This window comes from Eurytemora carolleeae, unplaced genomic scaffold, assembly GCF_000591075.1.
Source record: "Eurytemora carolleeae unplaced genomic scaffold, Eaff_2.0 scaffold667, whole genome shotgun sequence".
NCBI lineage: Eukaryota > Metazoa > Arthropoda > Copepoda > Calanoida > Temoridae > Eurytemora > Eurytemora carolleeae.
This window is the reverse complement of record NW_019396561.1, coordinates 78025-105829: the sequence shown is the minus strand read 5'-3', so window position 1 is coordinate 105829 and position 27805 is coordinate 78025. Positions and strand designations below refer to the sequence as shown.

The 27805-nt window shown below is 33.4% G+C and overlaps 3 protein-coding genes across 3 annotated transcripts; 1 reads left to right on the top strand and 2 right to left on the bottom strand.

Annotated features, from left to right (window-relative positions):
• The first annotated feature begins 688 nt into the window (after positions 1-688).
• LOC111705525 (uncharacterized) lies at positions 689-1830 on the top strand. Its single transcript, XM_023478105.1, has 2 exons — positions 689-775; positions 870-1830. The coding sequence occupies exons 1-2, from the start codon at positions 727-729 to the stop codon at positions 1214-1216; spliced, it is 396 nt and encodes a 131-aa protein (XP_023333873.1). The 5' UTR covers positions 689-726; the 3' UTR covers positions 1217-1830.
• A 732-nt stretch (positions 1831-2562) lies between these two features.
• On the bottom strand, positions 2563-19683 carry LOC111705526 (LMBR1 domain-containing protein 2-like). The gene is given in 18 exon segments (XM_023478107.1): positions 2563-2827; positions 3228-3357; positions 6338-6431; positions 6747-6892; positions 8615-8752; positions 9709-9857; positions 10281-10412; positions 11878-11989; positions 12338-12417; positions 12906-12955; positions 13513-13562; positions 14392-14471; positions 14857-14994; positions 15983-16141; positions 17105-17253; positions 17567-17694; positions 18288-18404; positions 19595-19683. Coding segments are annotated over 18 exon segments (2001 nt in total). The 5' UTR covers positions 19663-19683; the 3' UTR covers positions 2563-2746.
• A 53-nt stretch (positions 19684-19736) lies between these two features.
• LOC111705523 (mitochondrial-processing peptidase subunit beta) lies at positions 19737-26298 on the bottom strand. Its single transcript, XM_023478102.1, has 12 exons — positions 26174-26298; positions 25431-25522; positions 25035-25172; positions 24495-24639; positions 23748-23863; positions 22944-23108; positions 22457-22527; positions 21811-21980; positions 21479-21592; positions 21016-21122; positions 20287-20373; positions 19737-20045 (listed from the first exon to the last, which is right to left on the bottom strand). Exons 1-12 carry the CDS (start codon positions 26291-26293, stop codon positions 19958-19960), a joined length of 1413 nt encoding a protein of 470 aa, XP_023333870.1. The 5' UTR covers positions 26294-26298; the 3' UTR covers positions 19737-19957.
• Between the last annotated feature and the right edge of the window lie 1507 nt (positions 26299-27805).

Sequence of the window (27805 nt, the reverse complement as noted above, 5' to 3'; positions counted from 1 at the left end):
GTTGCTGAAAAATCTTAAACCCAGCGGTTGAAAGCAAAAAAGTTGCTGAAAAATCTTAAAACCAGCGGTTAAAAGAAAAAAGGTGCTGAAAATTCTTGGAACCGGTTTTTAAAAGAAAACGTTTTTCATTAAAAACTGTTTTCTAGCGTGTTAAAGCATCCCAGAGGTTTAAAGAAAAAAGTTTCTGAAAAATCCTGAACCTAGCGGTTGAAAGCAAAAAAGTTGCCGAAAAATTTTAAAACCAGTGGTGGAAAGAGAACGTCTTTCATGAAAAATTATTTTCCATGGTGGATAAAAGGAACCCTGTGCAAGTAGTTAAAAGGAAAAAAGTTGCTGAAAAATCTTGAGCCCAGCGGTTGAAAGCAAAAAAGTGTGTTTAACTACTAAAAAAGTTTTAAAAAGTGAATAAAAATATGAATGAAAAAAGCAGGAATTTATTGATTGAACAAATTTTAAATTTGAGAAAAAAAGGCGCATTTCTTATTCTGAACTGCGTAGAGTCTAGGCTAGATCTCAACCGCTGGTTCAACCGCTCCCGCTGAGTTTTTTTCTCCAAAGTATATATCATTCACTTTTAATTTCAATTTTTATTTCAAACAGCATGCATAATTTCTCAGATACATACAAATTTGAAAACAGCGCCAAGCTGTCAACAAACAGCTTCTCTTGCAAATTTGTGATTTATAAAATCTTAACTGGATATATTTAGAGGACTATATTGAAGATATGAATGATGTTGATGTAATGAAGAATAGTGGAAACATTCATAATTCAGGTGGATTATTCACATCAAAGATTGATAGATATAAAAATTGAAGTAGAAAGTCATCATTGTATTGATATATTTGACGACAAAAATATCTTTTCAGACGAAAGTGTACCTGAGGATAACAGTAATCCTAAACCAAAGGAAGAACTGGGGAAATTGGAACTAGAAGACTCCACTGAAAAACTGAAAGCTGAAAAAAAAATCACAGAGCTCACGGAAAACAATATTAAGCTACAGAGAGAAAAGGATGAATTAGCAGCAACTATTGATTCCTTCAAGTTCACTTTGATGGAATATTACTCAAATATGCCAATTCTTTTACCCGAGGAGGGTATAGTTCCAGGAACAGATGAGAAGGGGATAATTATCCTCTTGGCCAACCTGATCCAGCATAACAGAGACCTGAAGAATAATTTCTTTGATTTGGAGACAGAAACTGAAATCTGAAAATGAGATACTACGCCAAAAGTACGATGAACTGTAGCTGATCATCAAAGATTGTGGTTATTTGCCCAATCTCAAAGTAATTCTCCTGGATGTTCTCCAAGTTGCTCTTCTGCCCAATCTGAAAGCAATACTCCTGGATGTTCTCCAAGTTGCTCTTCTGCCCAATCTGAAAGCAATACTCCTGGATGTTCTCGAAGTTGCTCTTCTGCCCTGCAATCTCAAAGTAATTCTCCTGGATGTTCTCGAAGTTGTTCTTCTGCCCAATTTCAAAGTAATTCTCCTGGATGTTTTCGAAGTTGCTCTTCTGCCCAATCTCAAAGTAATTCTCCTGGATGTTCTCGAAGTTGCTCTTCTGTCCAATCTCAAAGTAATTCTCCTGGATGTTCTCGAAGTTGCTCTTCTGCCCAATCTCAAAGTAATTCTCCTGGATGTTCTCGATGTTGCTCTTCTGCCCAATCTGCTAAATGGTTCTATTTGTTAAAAATATATCTTCTTGTTTCCCCCTTGCAAGGGTGTATACAGACCTGTGAAGAAGGAGGGGGGCGTAGTCCCTCTAGAACACGCTATCATACTTGTACTCCTATTTTTTTGCATAATAAAAAAAACCTGTATAATAATGATATTTCTTTTTACAAAATGTTACTAAGGAATTTGTAATTATCATTATATTATGCCTAAAAATGTGCCCATGTGCATCAAACCTTCTATAAAGATGTGCATCCGACCTACAAATATTGTGCATCCGACCTAAAGAAGAGTGCAGCGCCGACGCTGCGACGGTCAGATTAAAATATAGTCTGAAAAATGTAAAGGAAGTTCTAAATAATATTTATATATATATATATATATATTACACGTTGAACTGGTAAATATTAAATAATTATAAACTCTACAATTAAACATCAGTGTACACATTTAACTTAAATCACAACGATGGAATGCAAAATTACAGCAAGATTCAATGGAAAAAAATAGCTAAAATAAAATTTCTTTAAAAACTGTTTCGGGCCAAATGCTCCGAATATATGCAACCTTAAAACATTAAACTTGAAAATATGCAAATTTTAGCCGGTTAAAATGTTAAAAAGATGTTTTCTAAGATTAAGATAACTAAAATCTAAAAATCAAACATGGCTTACTGGACAACAAAAAACTATAAAATTCAATGACTATAAAACTAAAAAATGAAAATAAAATGACTTTTGTAAGGTATAGACTCATGAATTAATCAAATAAAAACATGTGAGATTGCAGATACAATATTTTAGAATTTTTAAACCAAATCATTTTTAACTAGCAACATTTAGGCTGGATGAGCAAAAATCTATGTAAAACCCAATTAATAGTTTAGAAAATAATTTGGTTCACGGATATGACACTGCGTATTCTGTGAGAATTGATTTGCAAGAATGTGAAGAATTTTAACAATTCTTATAAATGCATCTAAGCTAATTTTTATTTTTCTACTATACACTATGCTAAATATTTTTAAATGAGTTCTTTTCCCGTTTCAGAATAATAAATATATTTTTATAAATCGTCAAATATATTTCTCGGTGGCTCCCGTGCCGTTATCTCCATATCTTGATTCCGATTTGAGAATGCGGAAACCTAAAACAAAGTAAAAAAGTGGCTTTATAATTTTGATGATCATTACTTCCTCCCTTGTTTCCCGAAAAAAATACTTAAAATAACCAATGTATAAATTTCCCTAGAAAAGTTATTTTTCATCTAAAATGCTTACAGTGAAACTCATGAAAGGTGAAATGATGAAAAATACATTATCCTAGAAAATGATTTGATTCACAGAACTAAAAAATATAAAAGGTCCGATAAAAACTGAATTTTTTGAATTTTTCTATAAAAACTACATTAATATCAATTAAAAGATATAAAAAACCTATTTCAATAAAAAAAATTATTTACTTTTTTAGTTTTTAATTAATATTTAAGATTTTTTCTATTCCCAGTAATTATTACTTGACAATTTAACAATGAGCAGTAAACTTACTTGTCTATTGAATTCCCTTGGAGGAGGGCTTGAACTCTCCCTTGCTTCCCTTGTTTCCCTTGAATTCATATTGTTTTCGCCATTTTTCCTTCCTCCATCATTCAACTTTCCTCTTCTTCTCTTCTCCCTTCTAAACAATTATTTTTCCTCTTTATTTTTCAATTTAGTCAGTCTTACTCTGCTTACTTGATTTAGTTTTGTTTATGCTATACAGTATACATTCCGAAGAAAGTTCTACCACAGAATTTCTTTTGAGCCCGAGATTTTAAAAGTTTGGCTCCAACCGTAATTCCTTAATCCCGACTAAACCCAATCTTCGACCCAACCCTGACGACAGCTTGTGTCATGTGATTGACAGCTGCACGATCTTCGGCCCAATGTAATAAAACCGACCTTGGTTGGTTTTACTGGAGAATAAGGATCAATGTTGAAAAAATTTCATAATTCATATATATCTATATACAAATTTGCCTTGTCTGTCTTGGTGTCTGTTTGTTTGTTTGTATCCAATAAACGTCAAAACGGCTGAACCGATCGGGCCCAAATTTTTTGTGGGACATCACGTGACCACAGGGAAGGTTTATGAATGGTAAATTTTTTTTTAAAAATGTGATTTAAAGGTTTTTAATTTTGTAAAAAAAATTTAAATTCTTGAAAATCCGCGATTTTTTTTTTAAAAATCCGCAAAATTTTTTCTTCTTTGTTTTAAAATGTAAACAAAAAGAACATTTAACATAGTATTTAAAATTCTCAGTCATAAATTGAAAAATTACTGGTGTATCACAAATTATTACATCTATTTCTTTAATGAGCAATTAATTCTATTTCTAGAGATTTCAAATACAGGGATATACAAAATTTCTCGTCTAATTAAGTTTGAAAAACAGACATTACTTGTCTCCGAATTATAGTACAGCGTTTTTATAGTGAAGCGTTTTTATATGGTTGCGTTTATATAGGGTAGCGTTTTTATATGGTTGCGTTTATATAGGGTAGCGTTTTTATATGGTTGCGTTTATATAGGGTAGCGTTTTTATATGGTTGCGTTTATATATAGTAGCGTTTTTATAGATACATCCAAAAAAACCTATTTAAAACTTGCATAAATTTTCGATATTACGAAACAATGGGATATTTTCTAAAAACTTTGAGAGGGCTAACTGGCCGCCTTTGAGTAACGAGTATGGTGTAAATTAATTAATTTAATTAATGGAGAAAAGTGGTTAAACTACGTGGACTTAGTTAAACCACTTCTCTTGTGCGCCGTTTCAAGTGGGTTAACTCATATTCTTTCATGAATCCATATTTATTTTTCATTCAGCTGATTTTTATTTTATTTTCCTTCCGAACAATTTTTAATTAATTTGTCTAGCAAATTTAATATTAAGCTCCAATCCTACTTTCTTCTTTCTTTAACGAAATTTCTTCTAAATTTTCTTTAAAATTCTTAATTCTTCTATCTTCTCCCTTCTTACAAATCAAATAATTAAATCTTATTATTTATCATTCAGCTTATTAATCTATCTTATCCTTTCTTACCAACCAATTAATTAAATCTTATTATTTATCATTCAGCTTATTATTCTATCTTCTCCTTTCTTACCAATCAAATAATTAATTCTTATTATTTATCATTCAGCTTATTATTCTATCTTATCCTTTCTTAGCAATCAAATAATCAAATCTTATTTATCATTCAGCTTATTTCTTCCATCATTTCATTCATCTCTTCTCCCTTTTTATGGGAATAAACTCTAAGGAAAACTCACAAGTGTCAATCTTGAAATTAATTTAGAAAAAAATTTATTTCTTTATGAGCTTCTTTTAATTGGTTTCTTTCTCTGTAAACAATCAACAAATCAACTTTTCTTTTTCTTTATCATTACGCTTCAATCTTCATCTTTTCTCCCTTTTAAATAATCAATTGATTAATTCATTCTAAATAATTATTATTCAGCTCCGCTCTATTTCTCTTCACCCTTCTAAATAATCGATTAATTGATCATTTCATCCTGACCAATTTTAATTCAGCTTAAATTTTTATCTCTTCTTTCTTCATCTTAATCAAATATCATTCAACTCCGCTCTATTCCTCTTCTTCATTCCAAAGAATCAATTGATCAATTCATTTAAATCAATTATCATTCAGCTCCGCTCTATTTTTCATCTCTCTTCTAAATAATCAAATGATCAATTCATGTTAATCAATTATCATTCAGCTCCGCTCTATTTCTCTTCTCTCTTCTGAATAATCAAATGATCCATTCATGTTAATCAATTATCATTCAGATCCACTTTATATCCCTTCTCCCCTCTGAATAAGTGATTGATCAATTCATCCTAATCAAATCCACTCTATATCTCTTCTCCCCTCTGAATAAGTGATTAATCAATTCATCCTAATCAAATCCACTCTATATCTCTTCTCCCCTCTGAATAATCAAATGATCAATTCATCTTAATCAGATCCACTCTATATCTCTTCTCCCCTCTGAATAATTGATTGATCAATTCATCCTAATCAATTATAATTCAGCTTCAATGTACACCTCTTCTTCCTTCTCTCATTAATTATTATGTTTATGCATTATACAATCCGAAGTTTGAAATATAACGAAAAAATGGGATATTTTTGAAAAACTTTGAGACGGAGAACTGGCCGCCTTTAATTAATTAATTAATTAATAAACATCAATCAATTAATAAATTTTCCTGATTTCACCGATTAAATTTCTCTCATTTAATTCTAATCAATCAACAAATCAAATATTTATATTAAATCTTTCATCTTTCCTCATCTTCAACTCTACCTTTTTTGCAATGAATTAATATTTTTATTCATTATTTTCACAGATGAACAATATTCTTTTTTTTCTCTTAGAGGGGAACTACGATAGTGAGTCAATTTTTTATTAAATTAAAAATTTTATGAAGATAAATACTGTCAGCGTTTAAAATGTGCAAAATCCTTGAGGAACACAAATCTGTGATTGAAAACCAATAAACCAATTTTAGCAACATGTTTTTCCGATCAAAAAAGGGTTCTTGAGAAACCTACAATGCTTATTTCGAAAAAAAATGTATAATAAATCAAATAAATTCTTACTAACCTAACAAGCTCTTTACCCTCCTCCACAAGTTCTCCACTAGTATTATCACTCACAAGGAACTGTTGGAACCCAAGACTTGAAAGGAATCTAGAACCTGAAGCAGAATTAAAATTCATTCTTATTAGAAAAAAGTTTCAATTAACGACTGTGGAATGTATTTCCAAAACTTATCCCGATGGGGATAATTCCTGCCACTATTGAGGAAAAAAAAATCAACCTCAAAAGGCAAGATTAAAAAAATAGTTTTTATCCAAAAAATTTCATATCTTTTCTTTATTTAACAGAAATATTCAGGACCTAAATCCGAATCCCTTTTTTTCAGGACGGATCCAGGATCCAGATCCGCATCAAAATGAAATGGACCCTGTCCCTAAGCACTGATAATTGATAATCCTTTGCCGTGTAATACCTAAGGAAAGGTATGTGGATAGAGTAAGGACGATGAGCAGGATGGGGAAGTATATGTTGAAGTAGTCGGAGATGATGGAGACAACGTCCATGTGTCCCATCACCTTGGTGTACGCGGTCTCAGGCAGATCCTCACCGAGCACGTGACTAAAAAAGAAACACGTGTAAAATGTTAAAATGTCAACCTAACCTTCTCGTGATCGGACATCACAACAGACAAACAGAGATTAATACTCAGACGGGTCAACCTATGACCGCATTAAAATCTCAATATGACAACTAATCTGAGATTTAAATAAGGGTTAACAATTCGCGAATGAAGCTATTACATCATTTTAATGTCATTCTGCTTTTATTAATCCATTGATAGATACGCCGGTTACTGTACTGTACAATTGTACAAATTTTTTCAAAATCATATTTTAAAAAAAAGAAATAAAGTGATTGAATATTTAATAAAGACGTTTTCCAGAGTTTAAAATAAACCAATATATTAAGAAATACGAGGCCAATATACGAGTATAGGATTATTTGCAAATTTGAATATTCAAAATCTAAAATCTAATTTCTTATTAAAAAAAATAACTTTGCAACAATGTTTGGTAAAAACAATTTATAGAATATAATTGTTTACACATTTGAATTTGACCTTGACGGACCGCTAGAAACTAATTTTATCAAAACAATAACAAATATTGTCAGAAATAGATGTCCAAATTTCCCAGTAAGAGTTGGACGGTCAGACTCAGACTTCTTGTTTAATGTTTATTTACATTAAACCAGTTTCCTACGCACATTAAAATGGAAAAAAGAAAAGCTGTCAGTTAGTGGCTTCTCTTTGTTTACTTGTAAACTTGTAATTTGAAAAAGCTTGGTAAAAAATAAAACCTGTTTAGAAAATTCGTCTTCATTGTATTGATATAAACGTCGCCCATTGTACGTCACAGTAAGGTGTACACAATGTTACTCTGTATATCTGTGCATCGTAAAACCAATGTGATTTCTATTTTGTGATTGTTTTACATAATCACAAGCAGGCAAAGTACTACTTATCTTTACTTCCAGATAAGAATGGTTGTCTGTGGGTTTATGTTTACCCTGTGAAAACCTATATATGTTTTTTATTACAGACTAAGAATGGGGATAAAGCACACAAGAGACCAAAAAACATTATACAGGCCAATTTTATCAATGGTAGCAGAGCTATATTGTTAAGATCTACGGACCTTGTTTGAAATACCTGACCAAAGGTGTTTGTGAGTTAAACCTGATCAAAGGTTTTTATCGGCTATACTGTAGGTACAAATTTAAATCTTTACAATTAATTTCAGAATTACGGACATATACCGCGTTATAAGAAAACCGAAAACCTATCCCCATCACCTTGCTCTGACCTTTAAATAAATCTGTGAGGAAAATTGGACAAAATGTAAGTTCCATTTAACTCTGAGATGTGAGCTAGTAAAACCAACTGGAAACTTTTCAAATTTTACCACCTCACGTAAACTCAAGTTGATAGATCAAAGACAGAACTTAGATTGGTTCAACTAAATTCTGTTAAAGGAACAAGAATGCATTTTTTCATTTTTCAAATCAGATTTTTTTTATAAAAGTTCATTTTTCAAAGAAAAAGAAGATTTAGAATTGCGACGCTCTTGTTTTCTTAATTTTTTCTAGAATAACCGAAGAAAATCAGATAAAATGATAACCAAAGAAAAATCAGATAAAACGATAAATATTTTTTTTAAATGCAAAATAATTATTGTTAAAAAATGCAAGCCTTCTATGAAAGTCGGACATTGCCATCTTTTGGAGGACCACTTGAAATTACGCGTACAGTCCCTTTAATTGTATGACTGCTAGCTCTACCTATCCATGTGTATGAGAGAGAGGAAGTTTAGGCAGAGGGGAGGAGTAAGCCTGCACAGTAGAGCTCCGGAGAATAGTAGAGTATACTCTCCGCTCTGATGGTTGGAAGCAAGGTAGTAATAGTTCAATACACGTACCCTGAACATTAAAATAAATATATAATCGTGTAAAAACTGTACTGTAAAAACTGTACTGTAAAAACTGTACTGTAAAAACTGTACTGTAAAAACTGTACTGTAAAAACTGTACTGTAAAAACTGCACTGTAAATAAAAACTGTACTGTAAAAACTGTACTGTAAAAAACTGCACTGTAAAAAACTGTACTGTAAAAACTGTACTGTAAAAACTGTACTGTAAAAACTGTACTGTTAAAACTGTACTGTAAAAACTGTACTGTAAAAACTTTACTGTAAAAAACTGTACTGTAAAAAACTGCACTTTAAAAAACTGTACCATAAAAACTGTACTGTAAAAACTGTACTGTAAAAACTGAAGACGTCGTTTATAATGAATTCCTGGTTCTTCTACCTTTTTCTTTCATGTTTTTGTTATTTAAAATTTCAAAAAAATTTATCATATATTTCTCAACTATTTCCCTCAAATAAATCTTATTATTTTAATGGGCGGGTTAAAATTGCAAAATTTAATAAAAACAAACTTAAACCGAATACAGTATTGAAGGGAAGTGAGTTTGATTAAAAGTTTTTTAAACACGAAGTAAACTGCAAAACTATTAACAAAACTACAGGGGGGACGGACTTAGATTTACAATAGATGCAACGTAGAATTTGTAGACTCAGTACAGCTGTATTCAGACGTCACGTCACAAGTGTCATTTCAGTTTTTGTGTCCGACAAAATTATTAATAATAGTGATAATTTTAGAATAAAGTGCTTACAGTAAAATAAGTGAAATTTTATGTGGTCTTTATTTTCTGTTTATACACTTTTTTATTAAATCTTGGAAAGCATGTCGACTAATGCGAGAAAATTTAGTTTTCCTTGTTATATTTGACACTTGTGACGTCGTGTATAATAGATCCATTTCTCTGTTGCCACCTATTGTACTTGATAATCTATTTGGATTTACTTACTTGAATATAGTATAGAAAGCACATAGTGCCATATAGCAGATGGTAAGGAATGAGATGATCTGTATTGCTGTATAGTTCTGGTTGTAGCTGGCGGCCTGGATAAACAGAGCGAACAGGGACAACGTGGGACTCTTCACGAAGAAGGTCACCTAAACAAAACAAATCAAAGGGACTGTTAACTTTGAACCTCCATTTTGTGATTCACGTGTCCGATTAACAAGGGTACTTTTAAAAACTTTGTCGAAGCTAAATTGAAATGACTTAATCTATTTTTTTTCCCATGTGAAAGTTTATGATTTAATCGATTTCATTTCCTCGATAATCCAACTGACGGATTTGCAACAGAGAAAAGGAAGGAAATTGACAAAATTGTAGATTTTAATGAGGGAAAAACGATGATAACTCGTAATTTGATGAATTTATTAGAGTGGATATTTCTAATGGTAAAAACGAGACTCTGCAAGAAATTTTTGAATGTGAATATCATTTATAACGTGGAGGGGTTGACATAAATATAAAGTAAGTATGATGGAGACAGGAGGGCCGGGGTAGNTCTAGCAATGCATCAATGCACTAATCCATTACTCCATTATGATGGATAGAGCTGAAGCTATGATTGCACAAGTTCTGTAGAGCATAGGAACCAGTAAACATTGGTAATACCATTCTACCTGAGGAGTATACACGACACGATACCAGCAATCCTTTAAACAATAATTATATATTTACAGGGATATATCTCCATTATACGATAATTATAAATTTACACCGATAAATCTCCTTTTTACAATGATTATATATTTATCTCCTTTATACAATAATTATATATTTACAGGGATATAACTCATGTATAACACTAATTATATATTTACAGGGATATATCTCCTTTTTACAATAATTATATATTTACAGGGATATATCTCCTTTACACAATGATTATATATTTACAGGGATATATCTACTTTATACAATAATTATATATTTACAGGGATATATCTCCTTTATACAATAATAATATATTTACAGGGATATATCTACTTTATACAATAATTATATATTTACAGGGATATATCTCATGTATAACACTAATTATATATCTCCTTAATACAATAAATATATATTTACAAGGATATATCTCCTTTATACAATGCTTATATATTTACAGGGATATTTCTCATTTATACAATAATTATATATTTACAGGGATTTATCTCCATTATACAATGATTATATATTTACAGGGATATATCTCCTTTATACGATAATTATATATTTACAGGGATATATCTCCTTTATAAAATAATTATATATTTACAGAGATATATCTCCTTTTTACAATAATTATATATTTACAGGGAAATATCTCCTTTATACAATGATTATATATTTACAGGGATATATCTACTTTATACAATAATTATATATTTACAGGGATATATCTCTTATATCTCCTTTATACAATAATAATATATTTACAGGGATATATCTACTTTATACAATGATTATATATTTACAGGGATATATCTCCTTTATACAATGATTATATATTTACAGGGATATATCTCCTTACTACACTGATTATATATTTACAGGGATATATCTTCTTTATAGAATAATTATATATTTTCATCGATAAATCTTCTTTATACAATAAATATATATTTAAAGCGATGTATATTTTCCGTTTAAAAAGAAAAATTCTTAATATTAAGAATTTTGATAATTAAACTTTTTGATATTTTTTATAGAAAAAAATTAATTTCTGAAACGATTGCTTCTCTGCCAATTAAAAAAATAATTACTTGCAGAAAGAAAGTGCATTTACTTTTTAATTAGAAGTTGTTATTTAGCATGACAAGTTTTTCTTGAACTGTGTTTAGGCGACTGTTAGTGTGCAATTGGCTTTGCCCTTGCCATGTTGGACGTTGGTGTACAGTAGACTTGAGTCATTTATCAAGTGAAAAAATTTCCGTCTGTTAGCGGTTATTTTTGAAGAAGACTATGCCTTGATTATTACGGAATCAGTGCTTAGGATCCAGATCCGGATTCGTTGGATCCACAATATTTTGACTTGCTGGATCCGCATCCGCAAAAATATGCCGATCCACGGATCCGGATCAATTTTTCCTAAGCACTGTACGAAATGATTATTAATCATTTATTATTTACCTTGCGTGGCATCTGATGTTTGAAAGATCTGTCTGCGCTGAGTGAATTCTTATTTTGATCCTCATGTGCAAATACTTTATCAATTAGATCCTCCCACTGAGCCTCAGTTCTCCTACACGATCAATCAATCAATAAAATCAATCCATCAATCCATCAATCTATCATTTCCACAATTCAGCAATCCATCAGTCTAGCAATGCATCAATGCACTAATCCATTACTCCATTAATCAATCAATCAATCAATCAATCAATCAATCAAACAATCAATCAATCAATCAATCAATCAATCAATCAATCAATGAACCAATCAACCAAATCAAATCAATGCAAATTCTGGATTAAAATTGGCTCTTTTCGGCTAGACTAAAAATGACCAAAACCTTATTAAAAAACAATACATATTTTTTGTTTATCTGATTAAAAATGACTAAAAAGATTAAATAAGTTCTGGTTCTCACTTGTGTGCCTGTAAAGCCATGTTGACCCGCTTGTGCAACTTGGCAAGATGTTTCTCATTGATCTCAATACTCGGGTCTTGCTAAACACATTACAACATTAACAATTTGATTTTAAAATATAAAGAAACAGTAAGACTCGAAAAAAAGAGGAATTCATCTTTTTTTCGTTTTCTTCCTTTTTCTTGTAAAATCTTGCAAATGATTTAGTAATCTTCAACTGAACTACTTAAAAAACGGTGCCTTTAACACGTTAAAAGATATTTCAGTTGCAACAATTGAAAACTACAAAATTCTCAGCGACTAATGTATTTAGGGAAGGGCAAGTAAGACATTAATTTAACAGTTTTCTAGTTCTTACAGTATCAACCAAATTAGAGCATTACACTTGCGATTTCTCAAAAAAAAACCGTAATTTAGTATACAATTGACAACAATTCATATCATGTTTCTAGATAAAGTTTAAACCCCTTCCTCCACCTTAGAAAATTTTAAAATGAAAGTATGATTTTTAACTGATTTATTTTTGTACAGTATATATCCGAATGTTACACAATTACACTCTACCAACCTCAATTCTTCTTCGTCGAACCCTTTCCAGGAGTTCAGTTGGTACCTTCCCTTTAACCAAACCAAACATTCATATCAATAGTTTCTCGTTTAATACACTGAAGATTGATGAAGTTCAGAGATACAGGGTGTCCCGCGAAACATGACAGTAGCAAGATAATTTGACGGACGTCTTTGTTCTTTCAAATAATTTGCGACAGTTATTAGTTATCCTGATTTTGGAAGGAAAAATCTTGAGTTTATAATCACAAAATACCTCCTAGTCCCGACTCTTGTACCGATTTCGACAATTTGGATTTTAATAAATTGAAATCTGAACAAAATTCTTAATATCTCCGGTAATACTGACAACACAAAAAAGGCAGACCACATTTTGAAAATTCCAGGACTAGGAGAATTTTGTGATTATTGTTTCATGAATCTTAGAGTTAAAAGTAGGTTGACGAATGAGTACTGCAAAATATTTCGAAGATGAAAGACGACCTTCAAGTCGTCTTGCACCTCGTGGGACACCCTACGTAAGATGATTCATGATTAAAATTTGAATCGATCGGATTATTTTCATTTCTTTTCTTAAACTTTATGAGCGATTTGAAGGTTTGGTTTGCCTAGAATGATGTCAATGTAGGGTCTGCAAGAGTGCGCCAAATCCACTTGCCTACAAGAAATAAATAATTATCAACTTTTTACAAATATTTGGAATTTCGTCAATATACAACAAAATTTATCATATTAAATTTTTCGTTAAAAAGTTTTTCGAGCCTTTTTTGATATTTTTAATTACTATTTGTGGAACTTCAGTTTAAGTGTGGTTTTGACCGAATAGACTCAAGGCTAAATGTTTGGCCTCTTTACAAACTATGTGAATCGTCAGATTTTACACGAATTTTCAGTCACGGGCAGCTCTGCCCTTTCGTTGAATTTAGTAAAACAAGTACAATATTCAAGTTATGTTTTAGGATTTTTGGATAGGCAAGGAGTTGATTTAAAGGAAGGAGATTGTCAGGTGATCTGTGGCAGGGTGAGATCATAAGGATTAATGTAGAAACAAATATTCTATTATTATTATTAATACATATTTTCCTCGTCTGCTTATTTGTCTGTCTGTATCTGCAACAAACCTCAAAACGGCTGAAACGATGGGCCCAGATTTTGCAGCTTCTACGCTACCAAGAGCTTCCTCTAAATGAACCCCTGAGAAATGTATACCTTGAAGCAGCTTCTACGCTACCCAGAGTTTCCTCTAAATGAACCCCTGAGAAATGTATACCTTGAAGCAGCTTCTACGCTACACAGAGCTTCCTCTAAATGAACCCCTGAGAAATGTATACCTTGAAGCAGCTTCTACGCTACCCAGAGCTTCCTCTAAATGAGCCACTGAGAAATGTATACCTTGAAGCAGCTTCTACGCTACCCAGAGCTTCCTCTAAATGCAGCTTCTACGCTACCCAGAGCTTCCTCTAAATGAACCCCTGAGAAATGTATACCTTGAAGCAGCTTCTACGCTACCCAGAGCTTCCTCTAAATCCCCTTCAGCATCACTTCTCTCACCCCACAGTTTGGAAACCTTAACACAAACAATTTTTTCCCCGTTTTAATTTTTTAATTCTTCCATTTTATTTTTAATCTTGTTTTTTTTTCTCTTCAGTAAAGGATAATTTATTGCTGCTGCCTAAAAAAGAACTACGTCATTTGTCTTATTTATCTTTATTAAAGTAACCCATACCCTTTTCTAAAGTTACACTATTCCAGCAAGGGTATATAAGTGATTTTGTAATCTTTCACTAGTAAATATTCAAATACAGTTTTTTATATTTGGATTTGTTTGAGGAAAATTAATGATTTTTTTGGAGGAAATTGTGAAAACAAGGTTAAGATATCTGCACGCAACCGTTCCATTTCAAGTTTTGTAGGGGTGTAATTCTTAAAATGGTTTGACCTTGTATTCCTACCTTAAAATATGCCTGATTAAGCCTGTGTCCCCTCTTGCTTGAATTCCAAAGTTGTTGAGGAACTTCAACAAGGCCGTATCCAAGCATAAACACAAGCAATGTTAGACCCCAGGTGTTGCTTGCTGCGGCTGCAATTGCCTGAATAAATAACTTAAGGGAACTGTAAGCGTAATTTTAAGCCATCTTCCATTTCTAGAGGGATATTCCCGATTCACAACGGTACCCTTTAAACCTTGGACTAACCAAAAATGTATTTACTGAAATTTTTGTAAATGTTGAACACATTGTTTGCAAGCTAACATTAATACTAGCTTGGGAACCCAGCGCTGCCCAGGTTACTAAAAGTTACTCCCGCCGTTTACCCGCACTGGAACGATTTTACCGAGAAACTAAATTTTCGCTATTAATGTAGACCCACTCAAAACCAAGCTAAAAACATTCCCGTGAGTTTCCCGAATTCCCCAATCAAAATTTATTTGAGGCGATCGGTGCATGAGTTCCCAAGTTTTGATCGGACAAACAAACAAACAAACAAACAAACAGACAGACAAACCGAGATTTATATATATATATATTCTTTTTTCTCCTTTTTTAATAAAATGCAAAGTTTAAAAACTGAAATGTATATATATAGATATATCCTTTTTAGAAGTGGCAGAGTATAAGTATTCACATTCAAATTGAAATTACGCAAGTACAGTTTCTTTAGATAACTTTATTATTAAGAATCAAACCTCAGTGTATAAGTAATGAAATACAGATTTTCTCTCCTAGGACCCAATAAAATTTCCTTTTGCCTCTGTTAATTAGCTGTTAGTTGATGAAGTTCTCATGTTACATTAAGAAAATACAAAAAAGAATCTTTAACATAACGTATCTCAATATCNCCCCCCAGCTCCCCCAAGAAACAATATTATTTAAATGTTTTAAGAACAGTAAACGTAATTCTAAGTGACCCTTTACACCTATCTAGAAGTCAATTTTTGATGAAAAATAATCAATTTCAGGTAGAAAAACAAAGATATCTCATAAAAGATTGAATAGACAAATGTTTACAGGGAACCCTATTGAGTCGGACATTCAACTTTATAATAATTGATCAAGTCTACAATATGAATGTTTCTACCTTTAGTTTGTTTCCATCTAGATCTAATCCTGGTTGGACAGCAATATATATGACTAGTATGATGGCTATGAACAGGTAGGAAGTGTAGTATATTGCATTATCCCATAAACTTGATTTCAGTTTACCCCAGAATGTAAACTCTCCAGCTTGCGTGAAACTCTGAAAATGAAAGAATAAATATATTGTTTCATTGAAGTTCTGAACCTAAACCTGTAAGCTGAACCAACACCATCTCATGAAATTTTTTCCCTGTATAAAAACTGACTCTTATCTAAACCCTGTCCAGAATCCAGATTTCTAAATCCTCAACATTTCACTTTACGCTGAAGTTGTTTCTCAATCCTAAATTATCTCTTCAACCTGTAACCCTGAACTCAATCCTGAACCTTGTCCTCAATCCTGAACCCTGTTCCCAATCTTGAACCCTGTACTCAATCCGAACCCTGTCCTCAATCTTAAACCGTATTCTCAATCCTGAACCCTGTCCTCAATCTTGAACCCTGTCCTTAATCAAATCCTGTACTCAATCCTGAACCCTGTACTCAATCCTGAACCTTGTCCTCAATCCTGAACCCTGTTCAAAATCTTGAACCCTGTACTCAATCCGAACCCTGTCCTCAATCTTAAACCCTGTTCTCAATCCTGAACCCTGTCCTCAATCTTGAACCCTGTCCTCAATCCTAAACCCTGTACTCAATCCTGAATCCTGTCCTCAATCCTTAACCCTGTCCTCAATCCTGAACCCTGTTCTCAATCCTGAACCCTGTTCTCAATCCTGAACCCTGTTCTCAATCCTGAACCCTGTTCCCAAACCTGAACCCTGTTCTCAATCCTGAACCCTGTTCTCAATCCTGAACCCTGTTCTCAATCTTGAACCCTGAACCCTGTTCTCAACCCTTGAACCCTGTTCCCAATCCTGATCCCTGTCCTCAATCTTAAACTTTGTTCTCAATCCCCTGTCCTCAATCTTAAACCCTGTTCTCAATTCTGAACCCTGTCCATCCTAAATCATATCCTTTACGATAAACCCAGTCCTCACCCTTGAACCCTGTCCTCAACCCTGAATCCTGTCAATCATTAACCCTGTATTCAACCCTGAACCATGTATTGTATATTGTATACCTGCATAAGAGGAAGAAATATCCAGGTTAGAAGTTGACTACTCCAGTAAACTACCCTCCATAGATTATACAACGATGAGTCCTCTACAATAAAATCCGGTGTGTTGCAAGGATCATATTCTGGTGTAGATGAGTTCCCGAACAGGTTTCCTAAGACCAAATTTAATAAACTATGCTTCATCTTCGATTTTTTTCGTGGATTTTAAAAAAATCAAAAAAATTTAAGGAATCATTTGAGGCCCCACAAAAAAATTGGGCCCGATCGGTTCAGCCGTTTGGACGTTTTTCGGTAAGAAACAGACAAGAAAAGAATATATATATATAGAAGTTAGAGAGAAATAGTAAAACTACGTGGACTAGGTTAAACCTCTTCTCTTGTGCACTATTTCATGATCTTTAAAAAAAGTGGTTCAATTTAGTCTTTGTAGTTCAACTACCTCTTGATATTAATTAAATTTGGTTCCTGAAGAATCTGTGATGGATGTTGAAGAGTTGACAGTTGATACTTCTACCAGTGTTGTATCTTCTTGGGTCAAGTTTGTATTTGTGATATTTGATCCGGTCCCATTAATTGCTCGCAGATGACAGCTTCTGGAAAAGGGGTAAATATTAGAAGAAGAAAATGTATGCCCTAGGTGGCATCTGTTCAATTTATGGTAAACATATCCTGAAACCCATATATTCCCTGAGCTGGGGAATAAATTGTTATGCGCATTTAAATTGATTCTCTTTTTGCGCTCTATGCAAACATAAATAACATCTGGGGGAAAAAAATTTCAGAAAAATGGGGGGGGGTGATTTTTCTTGAAAATATAAACCCATGGGTTTTAATTTAAGAAAAGATTATTAGGAAAGCTTCCAAAAGAAACACGTGGTTTAAGTGTTTGCAAACAAAGATAAAATAAAAATCTATTAAAAAACTGGAATAAACTTGTTTTTAATATTTTCAAATTTCGCGCCTTATGTATATCTTTTGTCATCTTTGTTCTTTCTTGGACTACAGAAACATTGTTGAGAATTTTGTTGTTTGCAATAGTTGCGACGAGTATATTTATAAAAGTGTTCAGGGTAAGTTTGAGAAATATTTCCGTTTCAAATTAAAAATCCTTTAGCAACGTTTTAAAATTAAAATATAAAAGAAGACGACAAGAATTCCATCTATATTTTCTAGAATAAAAAGTTGCCTGTAAACAGTTGAAGAAACATCTAGAGGAAGAATAAAAATTATGAGGAAGGAGAAATACCAGGCGGTCAATACAGATAGTGTGACCAGTACACGTTGTCTGTACACATCACTGTACCTAGATATATATTAGTACAGTGTACCCAGTACACGTTGTCTGTACACATCACTGTACCTAGATATATATTAGTACAGTGTACCCAGTAGACGTTGTCTGTACACATCACTGTACCTAGATATATATTAGTACAGATAATGTGACCAGTACACGTTGTCTGTACACATCACTGTACCTCGATATATATTAGTAAAGTGTACCCAGTACACGTTGTCTGTACAAATCACTGTACCTAGATATATATTAGTACAGTGTACCCAGAACACGTTGTCTGTACACATCACTGTACCTAGATATATATTAGTACAGTGTACCAAGAACACGTTGTCTGTACAAATCACTGTACCTGCGTGTAGCTGGAAACAGTGCGTAACCTAATTGAGAGCTCTACACGCTTTGTGCGTATATGACGTAAAGCGTATCCTTCGCATGTAAACAACTGCTCTTCAGTTTGTCGCTAGCATATATTTCAATACAATACATGTTTGCATTTCCAACCGTTTTCTTTTCTTTTCATACATTTTTCTATCACTTCTGATGAGTGTTAATAACTAATTTCGCGTTTCAAATCAAGAATACTTCCTTATATTTAGTGCAAGGAGTACGTTTTTGTGAACTTACTAATCGCTGTGCCCTACTGAGAACAAACTATGTACAGTAACTTGTAGTGAACAAACGAATCGTTAAAGAAACTGAGTCTGAATTTAATAAATTTGAGCCGCGTCTCAAATCCGCCAAAACCCGGTTTCATGTGAGCGCCGGCTTAATCCTTGAAACATTGAATACAATTTTAAGTGGAATCAACCATATTTGAGTTGCGTCTCAAATTTAAGCCGCGGCTCAAATTCTTTTAATTCGGCATCAGTACACCTAATTTCAAGGAACCTAGCATTTGATACGTTACATGCTTGATTCACAACTTTTCCCTTTAAAGGGAGTGACCGGCGATGTATGGTGGTTGAACTGAGTATGAAGTGTTGTAGACAAATTTCTTAGGATTCATTTGAGAAACGGGAATTGAAAATAGTCTATTTTGAGAGAGAAATTACGAGATCTCCCATAATTTTTTCTCAGACAAAGATTTTATTTGGCCTCTTAAATTTGTAAAATCCATGCCGGTCACTCCCTTTAAAAGCCAGTTAAAATTACAACCCCTTTTATCACTACCATAATATTTTCTGCTGGTTTACCTCCAAAGAAGCAGTGCTGCGAGGATGAACGTGATGCATATATCAAATGCAAACACCCCCGGAGACATGTTTATAATCTCATCTGAAAATTAAGATGAACTCTACAGAAAGAATTTAACAGATTACATATTCATTAACTTCATAGTTTTAAATCTTTATTGAAATATGTACACGGAACTAGATTTTTCTTGTAGAGTCATAACATTAAATTTAAAATCTAGGATTTCAGAAAAAGAAAGGGTTTGCTCCGATCTCGGCAGAGCAATGAATGTCAGATAATAGTTTCTCAGTGAACAAGTGCAGATGTTTTCCCGTCAATCCAACAGATTTATTAATTTTTAAATAATTTGGTTGATGTTTAAATTAAACTCTAAGCCAGTAGAGAGATGATCTGATTCTGTTGTAGTCGGGAAGGTTCTCAATGGGCCCAACTGCGGCTACGGCGGGGCACCTAATAAAAGGATTAAAAAATTATGAATATAAACATTCAACAAAACTACCCTCTTCTTAATTATAATTATATATATAGGTCTTAAAAAAACAACCGCAATTAAACCCCTCTAAACCCATATAACTTAAGAGGTAATATATGGAATAAATTTTAATTAATCATGCTTTTTCTTCCCAAGAAAAATCAACAAACCTACCCCCGGCCCCCCCCCCTTTCATCAGTCATGATAAAATAAACCCACCTGTCATAAATATACTTGTAGCATGTATCTCTAACGAGCTGAGCATCTACAGCATCGATCCTAGCCTCAAGTTCGTGCTGGGGCATTCTAAACACGAGAACAAATGTAATTTAATTTTACCAGTATGTAGATTGCAGAACTTTATAATGAATATTAATACTCTTGTTAGTTCATTTTACATTAACCATTTTGCCATATTTTTGCAATATTTCTTTCGCAAAGGCAGTTTAAAGTGGCAAAAATATAAAAAATGGAACCAAAAAAAAGGAATCAAAGTAGAAGAATAATTATTTTATTTATTTTATTTATTTATTTAGTAATACTTTTTAGAAATTAAATCATTAGTAGATCAATTTTAACATTTAACTATGAAAAGATTAAATTTCATAGATATCATTAGTGAAGATGTCTATATTATGTTATATCTAGTATTTAGTAGTTAATTAAGAAGGTATAACAATTTCAAAAGTTAGATTATAGAAAACCGCTTGCAATTACTTATTTTTCAAGATATCAATAAGCTGTATTTGCCCATGACGTTTTATATTGAATGTAAGAAAACCCCGTTTGAATTTTGAAAATGATTGACTACTGAGCGAGGGTCGGTTTTCATGAACGATAATGTAGGCTTTCTGTATACATTGTGAAAGTTACGGAAAAGGTGTCTGAAAAATACACAGCCCTGAAGATATACACCCCTGAAGAGGTGTATGTATACTGTATTGTTACCTTCTGCCGTAGCAAAGCATCTGTCTACCGATATCCTCACAGACAGGGGTAGTTCCGTCAAGCTGGAGAAGCATATTTGTCTTCAGCAGGTTCTTAGCACGCTCAACCTAATCAACCACAAAGTTAGAGACTCAATCAACTAACCATCAAGCGACAAAATCAATCAACAAATCAATCAATGCATTATTCAATACATCAATCAATGCACCAATTAACGCATTAGTCAATGCATTACTCAATGCATCAATTAATGCATCAGTCAATGTATTTCTCAATGTATCAATTAATGCAATCATTACATCAATACACCAATCAGTGCATCAGTCAATGTATCAATCAATGCATCAATTAATTCATCAATCAAAATGCATCAAATGTATCAATCAATCAATAAAATAAATCATATCAATCAATTCATTCTAGGTTTGAACGACCGCCTTTTAATCAAATTTAATTAAATTACCTCGAAGTCGGTGACATTATTGCAAAGACGCATCCATTCATGCGAGATATTGTAGATCATGTTCTCCTGGTTCACAGAGTCAGTTACGAAGTAGATTCCCCACAATCCAGTATCCTTAACAAATAGGATTAGAGGTGGGGTTGAAGGGAAGGTGGGGTAGGAGGGATTAGAGGTAAGGTAGTCCTAGGAGGGGGGGAAAGGGTTAGGTAGAAGGAAGAGATATTAAAAAAACTATTTCTTAGAAATGCTTAAGTGAAAAGTGGTAATGGAAAAGTTTTGCAGTTAAAAATATCAAATTAAATAACTTATATATATTATATATTATTATATACCTTATAACAAGTGTTGAAGGACTGGAAAGAGTGGGCGAATCCCTTCTCGTGGCAGTACTTGGCGAGGGGGGAGGAGTTGTTAGCACCACCACCCATGCTCCTGTCCCAGTTCCCGATCAGGGTGTTGGCAACCATCAAGGGAATATTGTCAGGGTTGCTCCAGCCACATCCTGATCAAGAAAAGGATTAGTTTACTAATAAAAATTCATAATTGGTCTATTCCCCCCCCCCTTCATAAATTTTGTTTTCCTTTTTCCTCAATCTGGGTCTTGATTGACTTTTTTTCTTAAGTTTATTATCCTTACAATAAAAAAACTCTACCCCCCTCCCCCATTGTAAATAGACAACAATAACAAGAACTTTTTTAATCAAAATGAAATTAGAGCATCGCTTTACACGTTCCGTAATCTTCACTCAAAGACATCCTAGCAGAAATTCTGGGGCACGGGAGGAGGAGAGAATTGAAGAATGAAAATGATTCGAATAATTTACTTTCTGGTTAATTACAAAAAACGTCGACGATACTTTTTTACAAAATTAACGTTCAACAGCCCTTTTTGCAATCTTCCCTATAATGCGTTTTGTAACATTATTTTTCATGTTAGGGTAGAAAAAGTATCAAAACCCGAACGTGTTTTAATCTCACCTTCAACTGCAATGGCAACATGGGCGAGGGGCATACCGTCATCACGGACACGGACATCAGAGCCAGTATATCTAGGATTATTTAGTTAGATAAAATCTACCAACTTACAACCCATGTGAAAATTATCCCCCGACACTAGACCTAATTAATCATATGTTTCCTGGATTTCGATGCAAGTTAGTGGACGCACAAAAATAAATGCAGTATGCAGTACGTTCTATGAGTGTAAACGGAGATTAGCGAGCACATAATTAAAGTTTTAATCTTCTTTAAATTGTGTGCACTTCTGTAGTGTACGATGTACATCATTAAACTAAATGTTCATAAAATTCGTTTAGACTTCATACAGTGGTATATCTATTCTTTCAACAAATCTTAAGAAAATAAATTTCACCCTCCAGTTTATAATTGCAGGGAACAGCAACAAAAAATTAGGGAACAAAATTGAATTTTTTTTAATATTGTTTAATCTTCATTAAATTGAAACCTGCAATTTTGTCCAAGAGGGATCTCGTGTTTGTAATCAGTTCCGATCTTGGCGAAGTACTTCTCCGCGAGGGAGCAGAGCTTGCCGTGATCAACTCCTCCAGCTCCAGCCAGCACCATCCTAGGGCCCTTGTAGTGGGTGCTGATGTAGTGGGTCAGGTCATTCCTAGAATACAGGTTGAATTATAACTATTATCATTTGCGGTGAACTAAGAAAAATAAATGTTTGTTAGGAGAAAATTTAAATTTTTTGGGTGAAAAGTATCAAAACTTGGCAATTGATGTCGAATATACATTCTGAGATGGAATTTAAAGAATTTGAGCCGCGGTTAACATCCGCCAATACCCGGTTTAAATTAAGCGCCGGCTTAAATCTTGAAATATTTGATACAATTTTAAGTGGAACCAACCATATTTAAACCGCGGCATAAATTTAAACCGCCGCTCAAATTCTTTAAATTCGGCCACTGAATATCTTTTTTCCTACTTTAATTTACAAAATCTCATGGAAAATACTTCCCAAAAAAACATCAGAAATCATCAACTCAGAAAACTGTCTAAAATCATAACTTGAAGGAACTGTACGCGTAATGTCAAGTGACCCTCCATACAAAGATGGCAATGACTGATTCACAACGGCACCCATGAAAGTTGAAACCGTTATCTGATCAATGTGAATTTGTGAAAGATAACGTCGTTTACCTAGGTTTACGAAGTGTTTAATTATGACAATTTCTGTATTTTTTCCAGCAGTAGACGCGCAAAAAACTCCTTTGGATAAATAATTGAAAACAATCCTCCTGACCTGTTGATGGATTTTATATTCTTTGCGGGTCCTAGAATAGTTCTACCGAGAGGGGTTCCCTGATAGGCTACAGCGTGCAGATGATCAAACACAACCTCCTGCAGGTTCATCTCAACCTAGTATAGTGAATTGATACAGATTTTAATAGAATCAATAATTATTTCAATGAAATAAATTTTAAGAAAAACGAAAACATAGAGAATCTACAGACAAAATTAAAGAAAACGTAATACCTCAGTTCTGTTAATAAAAACTTTTCTCTGAGGCTGAATTTACCAATTCTAATATGTTACTATTTGCAATTTTCAATGTATAGGATTTCTCACAAAGAATACAACATAAGAGACGACTGTACGGAATGTATTCATTTTTTCTCTTCAAATTCATAGTTCGGATGTACACTTGTTTTCCTTGATTTTTAAGATGACTTTTAATTAAGAACTTAGTCTAGCAAACCAAATTTAACCTTCACATCGTCATAACTTAAGAATTTCCGGTCGTCATTAAAGACACATCTTTTGAGAGTTACCCAGCACTTTCCCAAAATAATGAATCCATCATATCTTTCTTTAATTTTTTTACAGGGTTGGGTTATGCCTGAGACGAGGCGCCTCAAACTACAAGAAAGGTCGAGCGGTACGACCAATGTATCAATATTTTACTACACAAATAACGATTTTTAGGTGTATTTTGAAAAAAAAAAAAAAAATGACGTAGCACTGAACAGTGAACAAATCATAAGCTTACCTCCTGCATCTCCCTGAGTATGACTCCTCTCTCCCTCTCGATCTCCTGCTCCCCGAAGGTTGAGTTGGTCAGGATATCAGAGAGGATCTCTACGGCGTGCTCCAGGTCCTCGGATAAGCACTTGGCGTAGAACACGGTCTGTTCCCTAATACAGATCAAGTTAATTCTTTGCAAATGTGATTTAACAACTTTCTTCTTTTCTTTCGATAAGAAATAAAACACTTGAACAATTCAAAACATTCAAAAATATGTTATTGTTATTCTTTAATTGATTTATTCGAGGTCAAAATATACAGGCTTTAATAATACTAAATCAACTTCGGTGGTAATTATCTAATATTTTTTTCTTATAATTTAGGTCGAGTTTTCTTAAAGTATGCTTTAAAATAATTCAACACAGCTGAATTTCGAATTTTAAAATAGAAAAGTTCAGCCAATTTGGTCCAGTTGGTTGGCCATCTATAGCATTTATACAAATATATTAACAAAAATGTATATATGAGAGAAAAGCTTTTTTATATAGATATAAACAACTTTTACCTGGAGGTGTAGGCATTGAGGTGTGCACCCATATTTTCGACCTCAAGCTCAAGGTCGGTCTGGGACCTTTTGGAGGTTCCCTTGAAGGCCATGTGCTCCAAGAAGTGTGCAACACCGTTGTTAGATGCATTCTCGTACCTAGCATATAGAGACAGTTTAAATAGATCTTAACAAAAATATTTCATATCTCCAAAGGAAAAGAATGAATCTTCGAAAGATTAATTATCAATTTTTTCGTAAAGGTAATTTAAGTAAAAACTTATGACAACAACCTTCATATTTTGTCCTCACTAACAATTTGTTAAAACAAATACCCTTATGGGTCGAATATTTTTTATGACGGCCAAAATTATTTATGAAAAATATGTTGAAAAATTGCATAATTAAAACACAAACCTTGAACCAGTATCAATCCACAGACCAACAGTTGCTGTTGGTGCACAGCTATCCTCGCTCGCAACACGCATACCATTCTCAAGCACTGTCACCTAACATAACAGATTGTAATAATTAGTTAGTATTAGTTCAGTATAACACAACAGACGGTTTTAAGTTTTAGATTTACTTGACAGACAGTTAAACTTCACTAAAAAACAGATAGTTTTATCTCCACATAATGACGGACAGTTTTAACAGGAAATGATGACAGAAAGTTCATACAAATACAAACACACAGACATTTTTTTAATAACAGATGGTCTTTCTAATACAGAGGGTTTGAACACAATAGATAGTTTAGAACATAACCGATTGTATGGACATAAAAACAAAAATAGTTTAACATATGGTTTACTTATCAGAACTTGGTGAACAAAGCTTTAAATTTTGTCACTTCGCGCCTTTCGTTACAAATTTACATTTAATTTATCTAGTATTTGAATTGTAAATTTTCTCTTTGTATACATAGAAAAAAAAAGAAAAAAAAAGTTCGCGGATTTTATAAAAAAAATGTTGTGGATTTAAAACTTTAATTAAAATCAAATATTGTTGTATGCTATTTCTTGAAATTTTGATCATTCATAAACATTCCCTGGGGTCATGTGAGGTCCACACAAACTTTACGGCCGATCTGTTCAGATGTTTTGACGTTTATTCGATGCAAACAGACATACAGACAGACAAAGTATATATATAGATACCTCCGTGGAAGGAACATTGAGCAGGGTTTGCTTGAATGAGTTTGCTGCACTGGACATGGCAGGAGCTCCAATCTTGCTAAGGCCGACCCCGGCATACTTGGCTACAGTCAACAACGACATCTTGTCTGAAACAGAATTGTAAATTGGATGATAAAATATCTCTCAACATATTTAAAACATCAAAGAAAATATACAACCAAACTTTGTATTTCTGAGTTCAACTTAAATCATTTTAAGGGTCTGGGGGGGTCCAAAAATCGTATACTAGGAAATTACCCATTTTAATAGTACATAAGGCTGAATTAAACATGCCAAGGCATAATTCATTCTAAGAAATCGAACCACAAACCCCTTTCCCCTTTAAAATCGTTGTTAAACTGATGAAGGTAAAAATCTTTGATTTGATAAAAACATTATTAAAACATTACATTAAGAGGCATAAAATGACCAAGAAGGGAACGATCTATAATAATCGGTAAGTAAATAATTATCAAGTGTGAATCTTGATGTTAAACTAGAATAAACTTAGCAAACTTCATCTAAAAATTTCTCGATCAATAAAGAAATTCTATGAAAAGTATTCCTAATGAGATGGACGGAATATTTTGGCTAAATGCCCCGTAGAAGTTTTAAAATGGTGGCAGACATGTCCGATCGTGGCTTTCTTTTTATGGCTGGTCGTCTTTGCGTTTGTGCAAATTAAAAAAGGAAAACCAATTGCAACAAAGAAACAAATCATCCCATCAATCCTTCAGTTCTCATCATTCTTCCTCCCCAAAATCCTAACCCTCATCCCGGTCCCTCTTTTCAGATCATGGAATCCTATATTCTTCCATCCCTCGACTTACTCTGATTCATCACTTCTTACTCAAAACCATCCTTACTGAGTCCTGACTATCTGCTTAATCCCTCCTAACACTCATTCATCACAACTCTTATTCATTCCATCTCGGACCCAACCCTTGCATCTCTGAACTCCATCCCTCCTACATTAAATCAATTCATTCCTCCTATCTCTGATCCGTCACATCTAACTGTGACCTACACTTCCTAACTCTAAGCCATCCCCCTTAACTCTGATCTATCCCCTCTTACTCAAAACCATCCATCCTAACTCTGATCCATTCCTTCTAACCCTGGTTCATCCCTCCTAACTCTGATCCATCCTCCTCAGCTCAGATTTATACCTCGCAAACCTGATCCATACTTTCTTACTCAGAACCATCCCTCCTAACCCTGATTCATCCCTCCTAACCCTGATTCATCTCTTCTAACTCTGATCCATTCCCCGTAACTCTGATTTATCCATATTAACTCATAACAATCCCTCCTTACCCTAATTCAGAACTATCCCTCTTAACTCTGATGCATTCTTCTTAGCTCAAATACAAACCTCTCAACCCTGATCCCTCCTTCCTATCTTTATAGATCCATCCCTCTGACCCAGTACCATCCCTCCTATCTCTGAGAAGGATGGATTCCTTTCAATTCTGATCCATCCTTCTTAGCTAAGATCAATTCCTCGCAACCCTAATCCATCTTTCCTGACTCAGAAAATCATCCCTTCTAACCCTGATTCATCTCTCCTAACTCTGAACCATCCCCCCTAACCATGATCACTCCTTCTTAACT

Coding starts and splice junctions, on each gene's coding strand:
- LOC111705525 (XM_023478105.1), top strand. CDS start 727: ATGAATGATGTTGATGTAATGAAGAATAGTGGAAACATTCATAATTCA. Junction 776..869: donor TGGAAACATTCATAATTCAG/GTGGATTATTCA, acceptor ATATCTTTTCAG/ACGAAAGTGTACCTGAGGAT.
- LOC111705523 (XM_023478102.1), bottom strand. CDS start 26,293: ATGTCGTTGTTGACTGTAGCCAAGTATGCCGGGGTCGGCCTTAGCAAG. Junction 25,173..25,430: donor TGGATTGATACTGGTTCAAG/GTTTGTGTTTTA, acceptor TCTATATGCTAG/GTACGAGAATGCATCTAACA. Junction 22,528..22,943: donor CCTCTTGGACAAAATTGCAG/GTTTCAATTTAA, acceptor AAATAATCCTAG/ATATACTGGCTCTGATGTCC.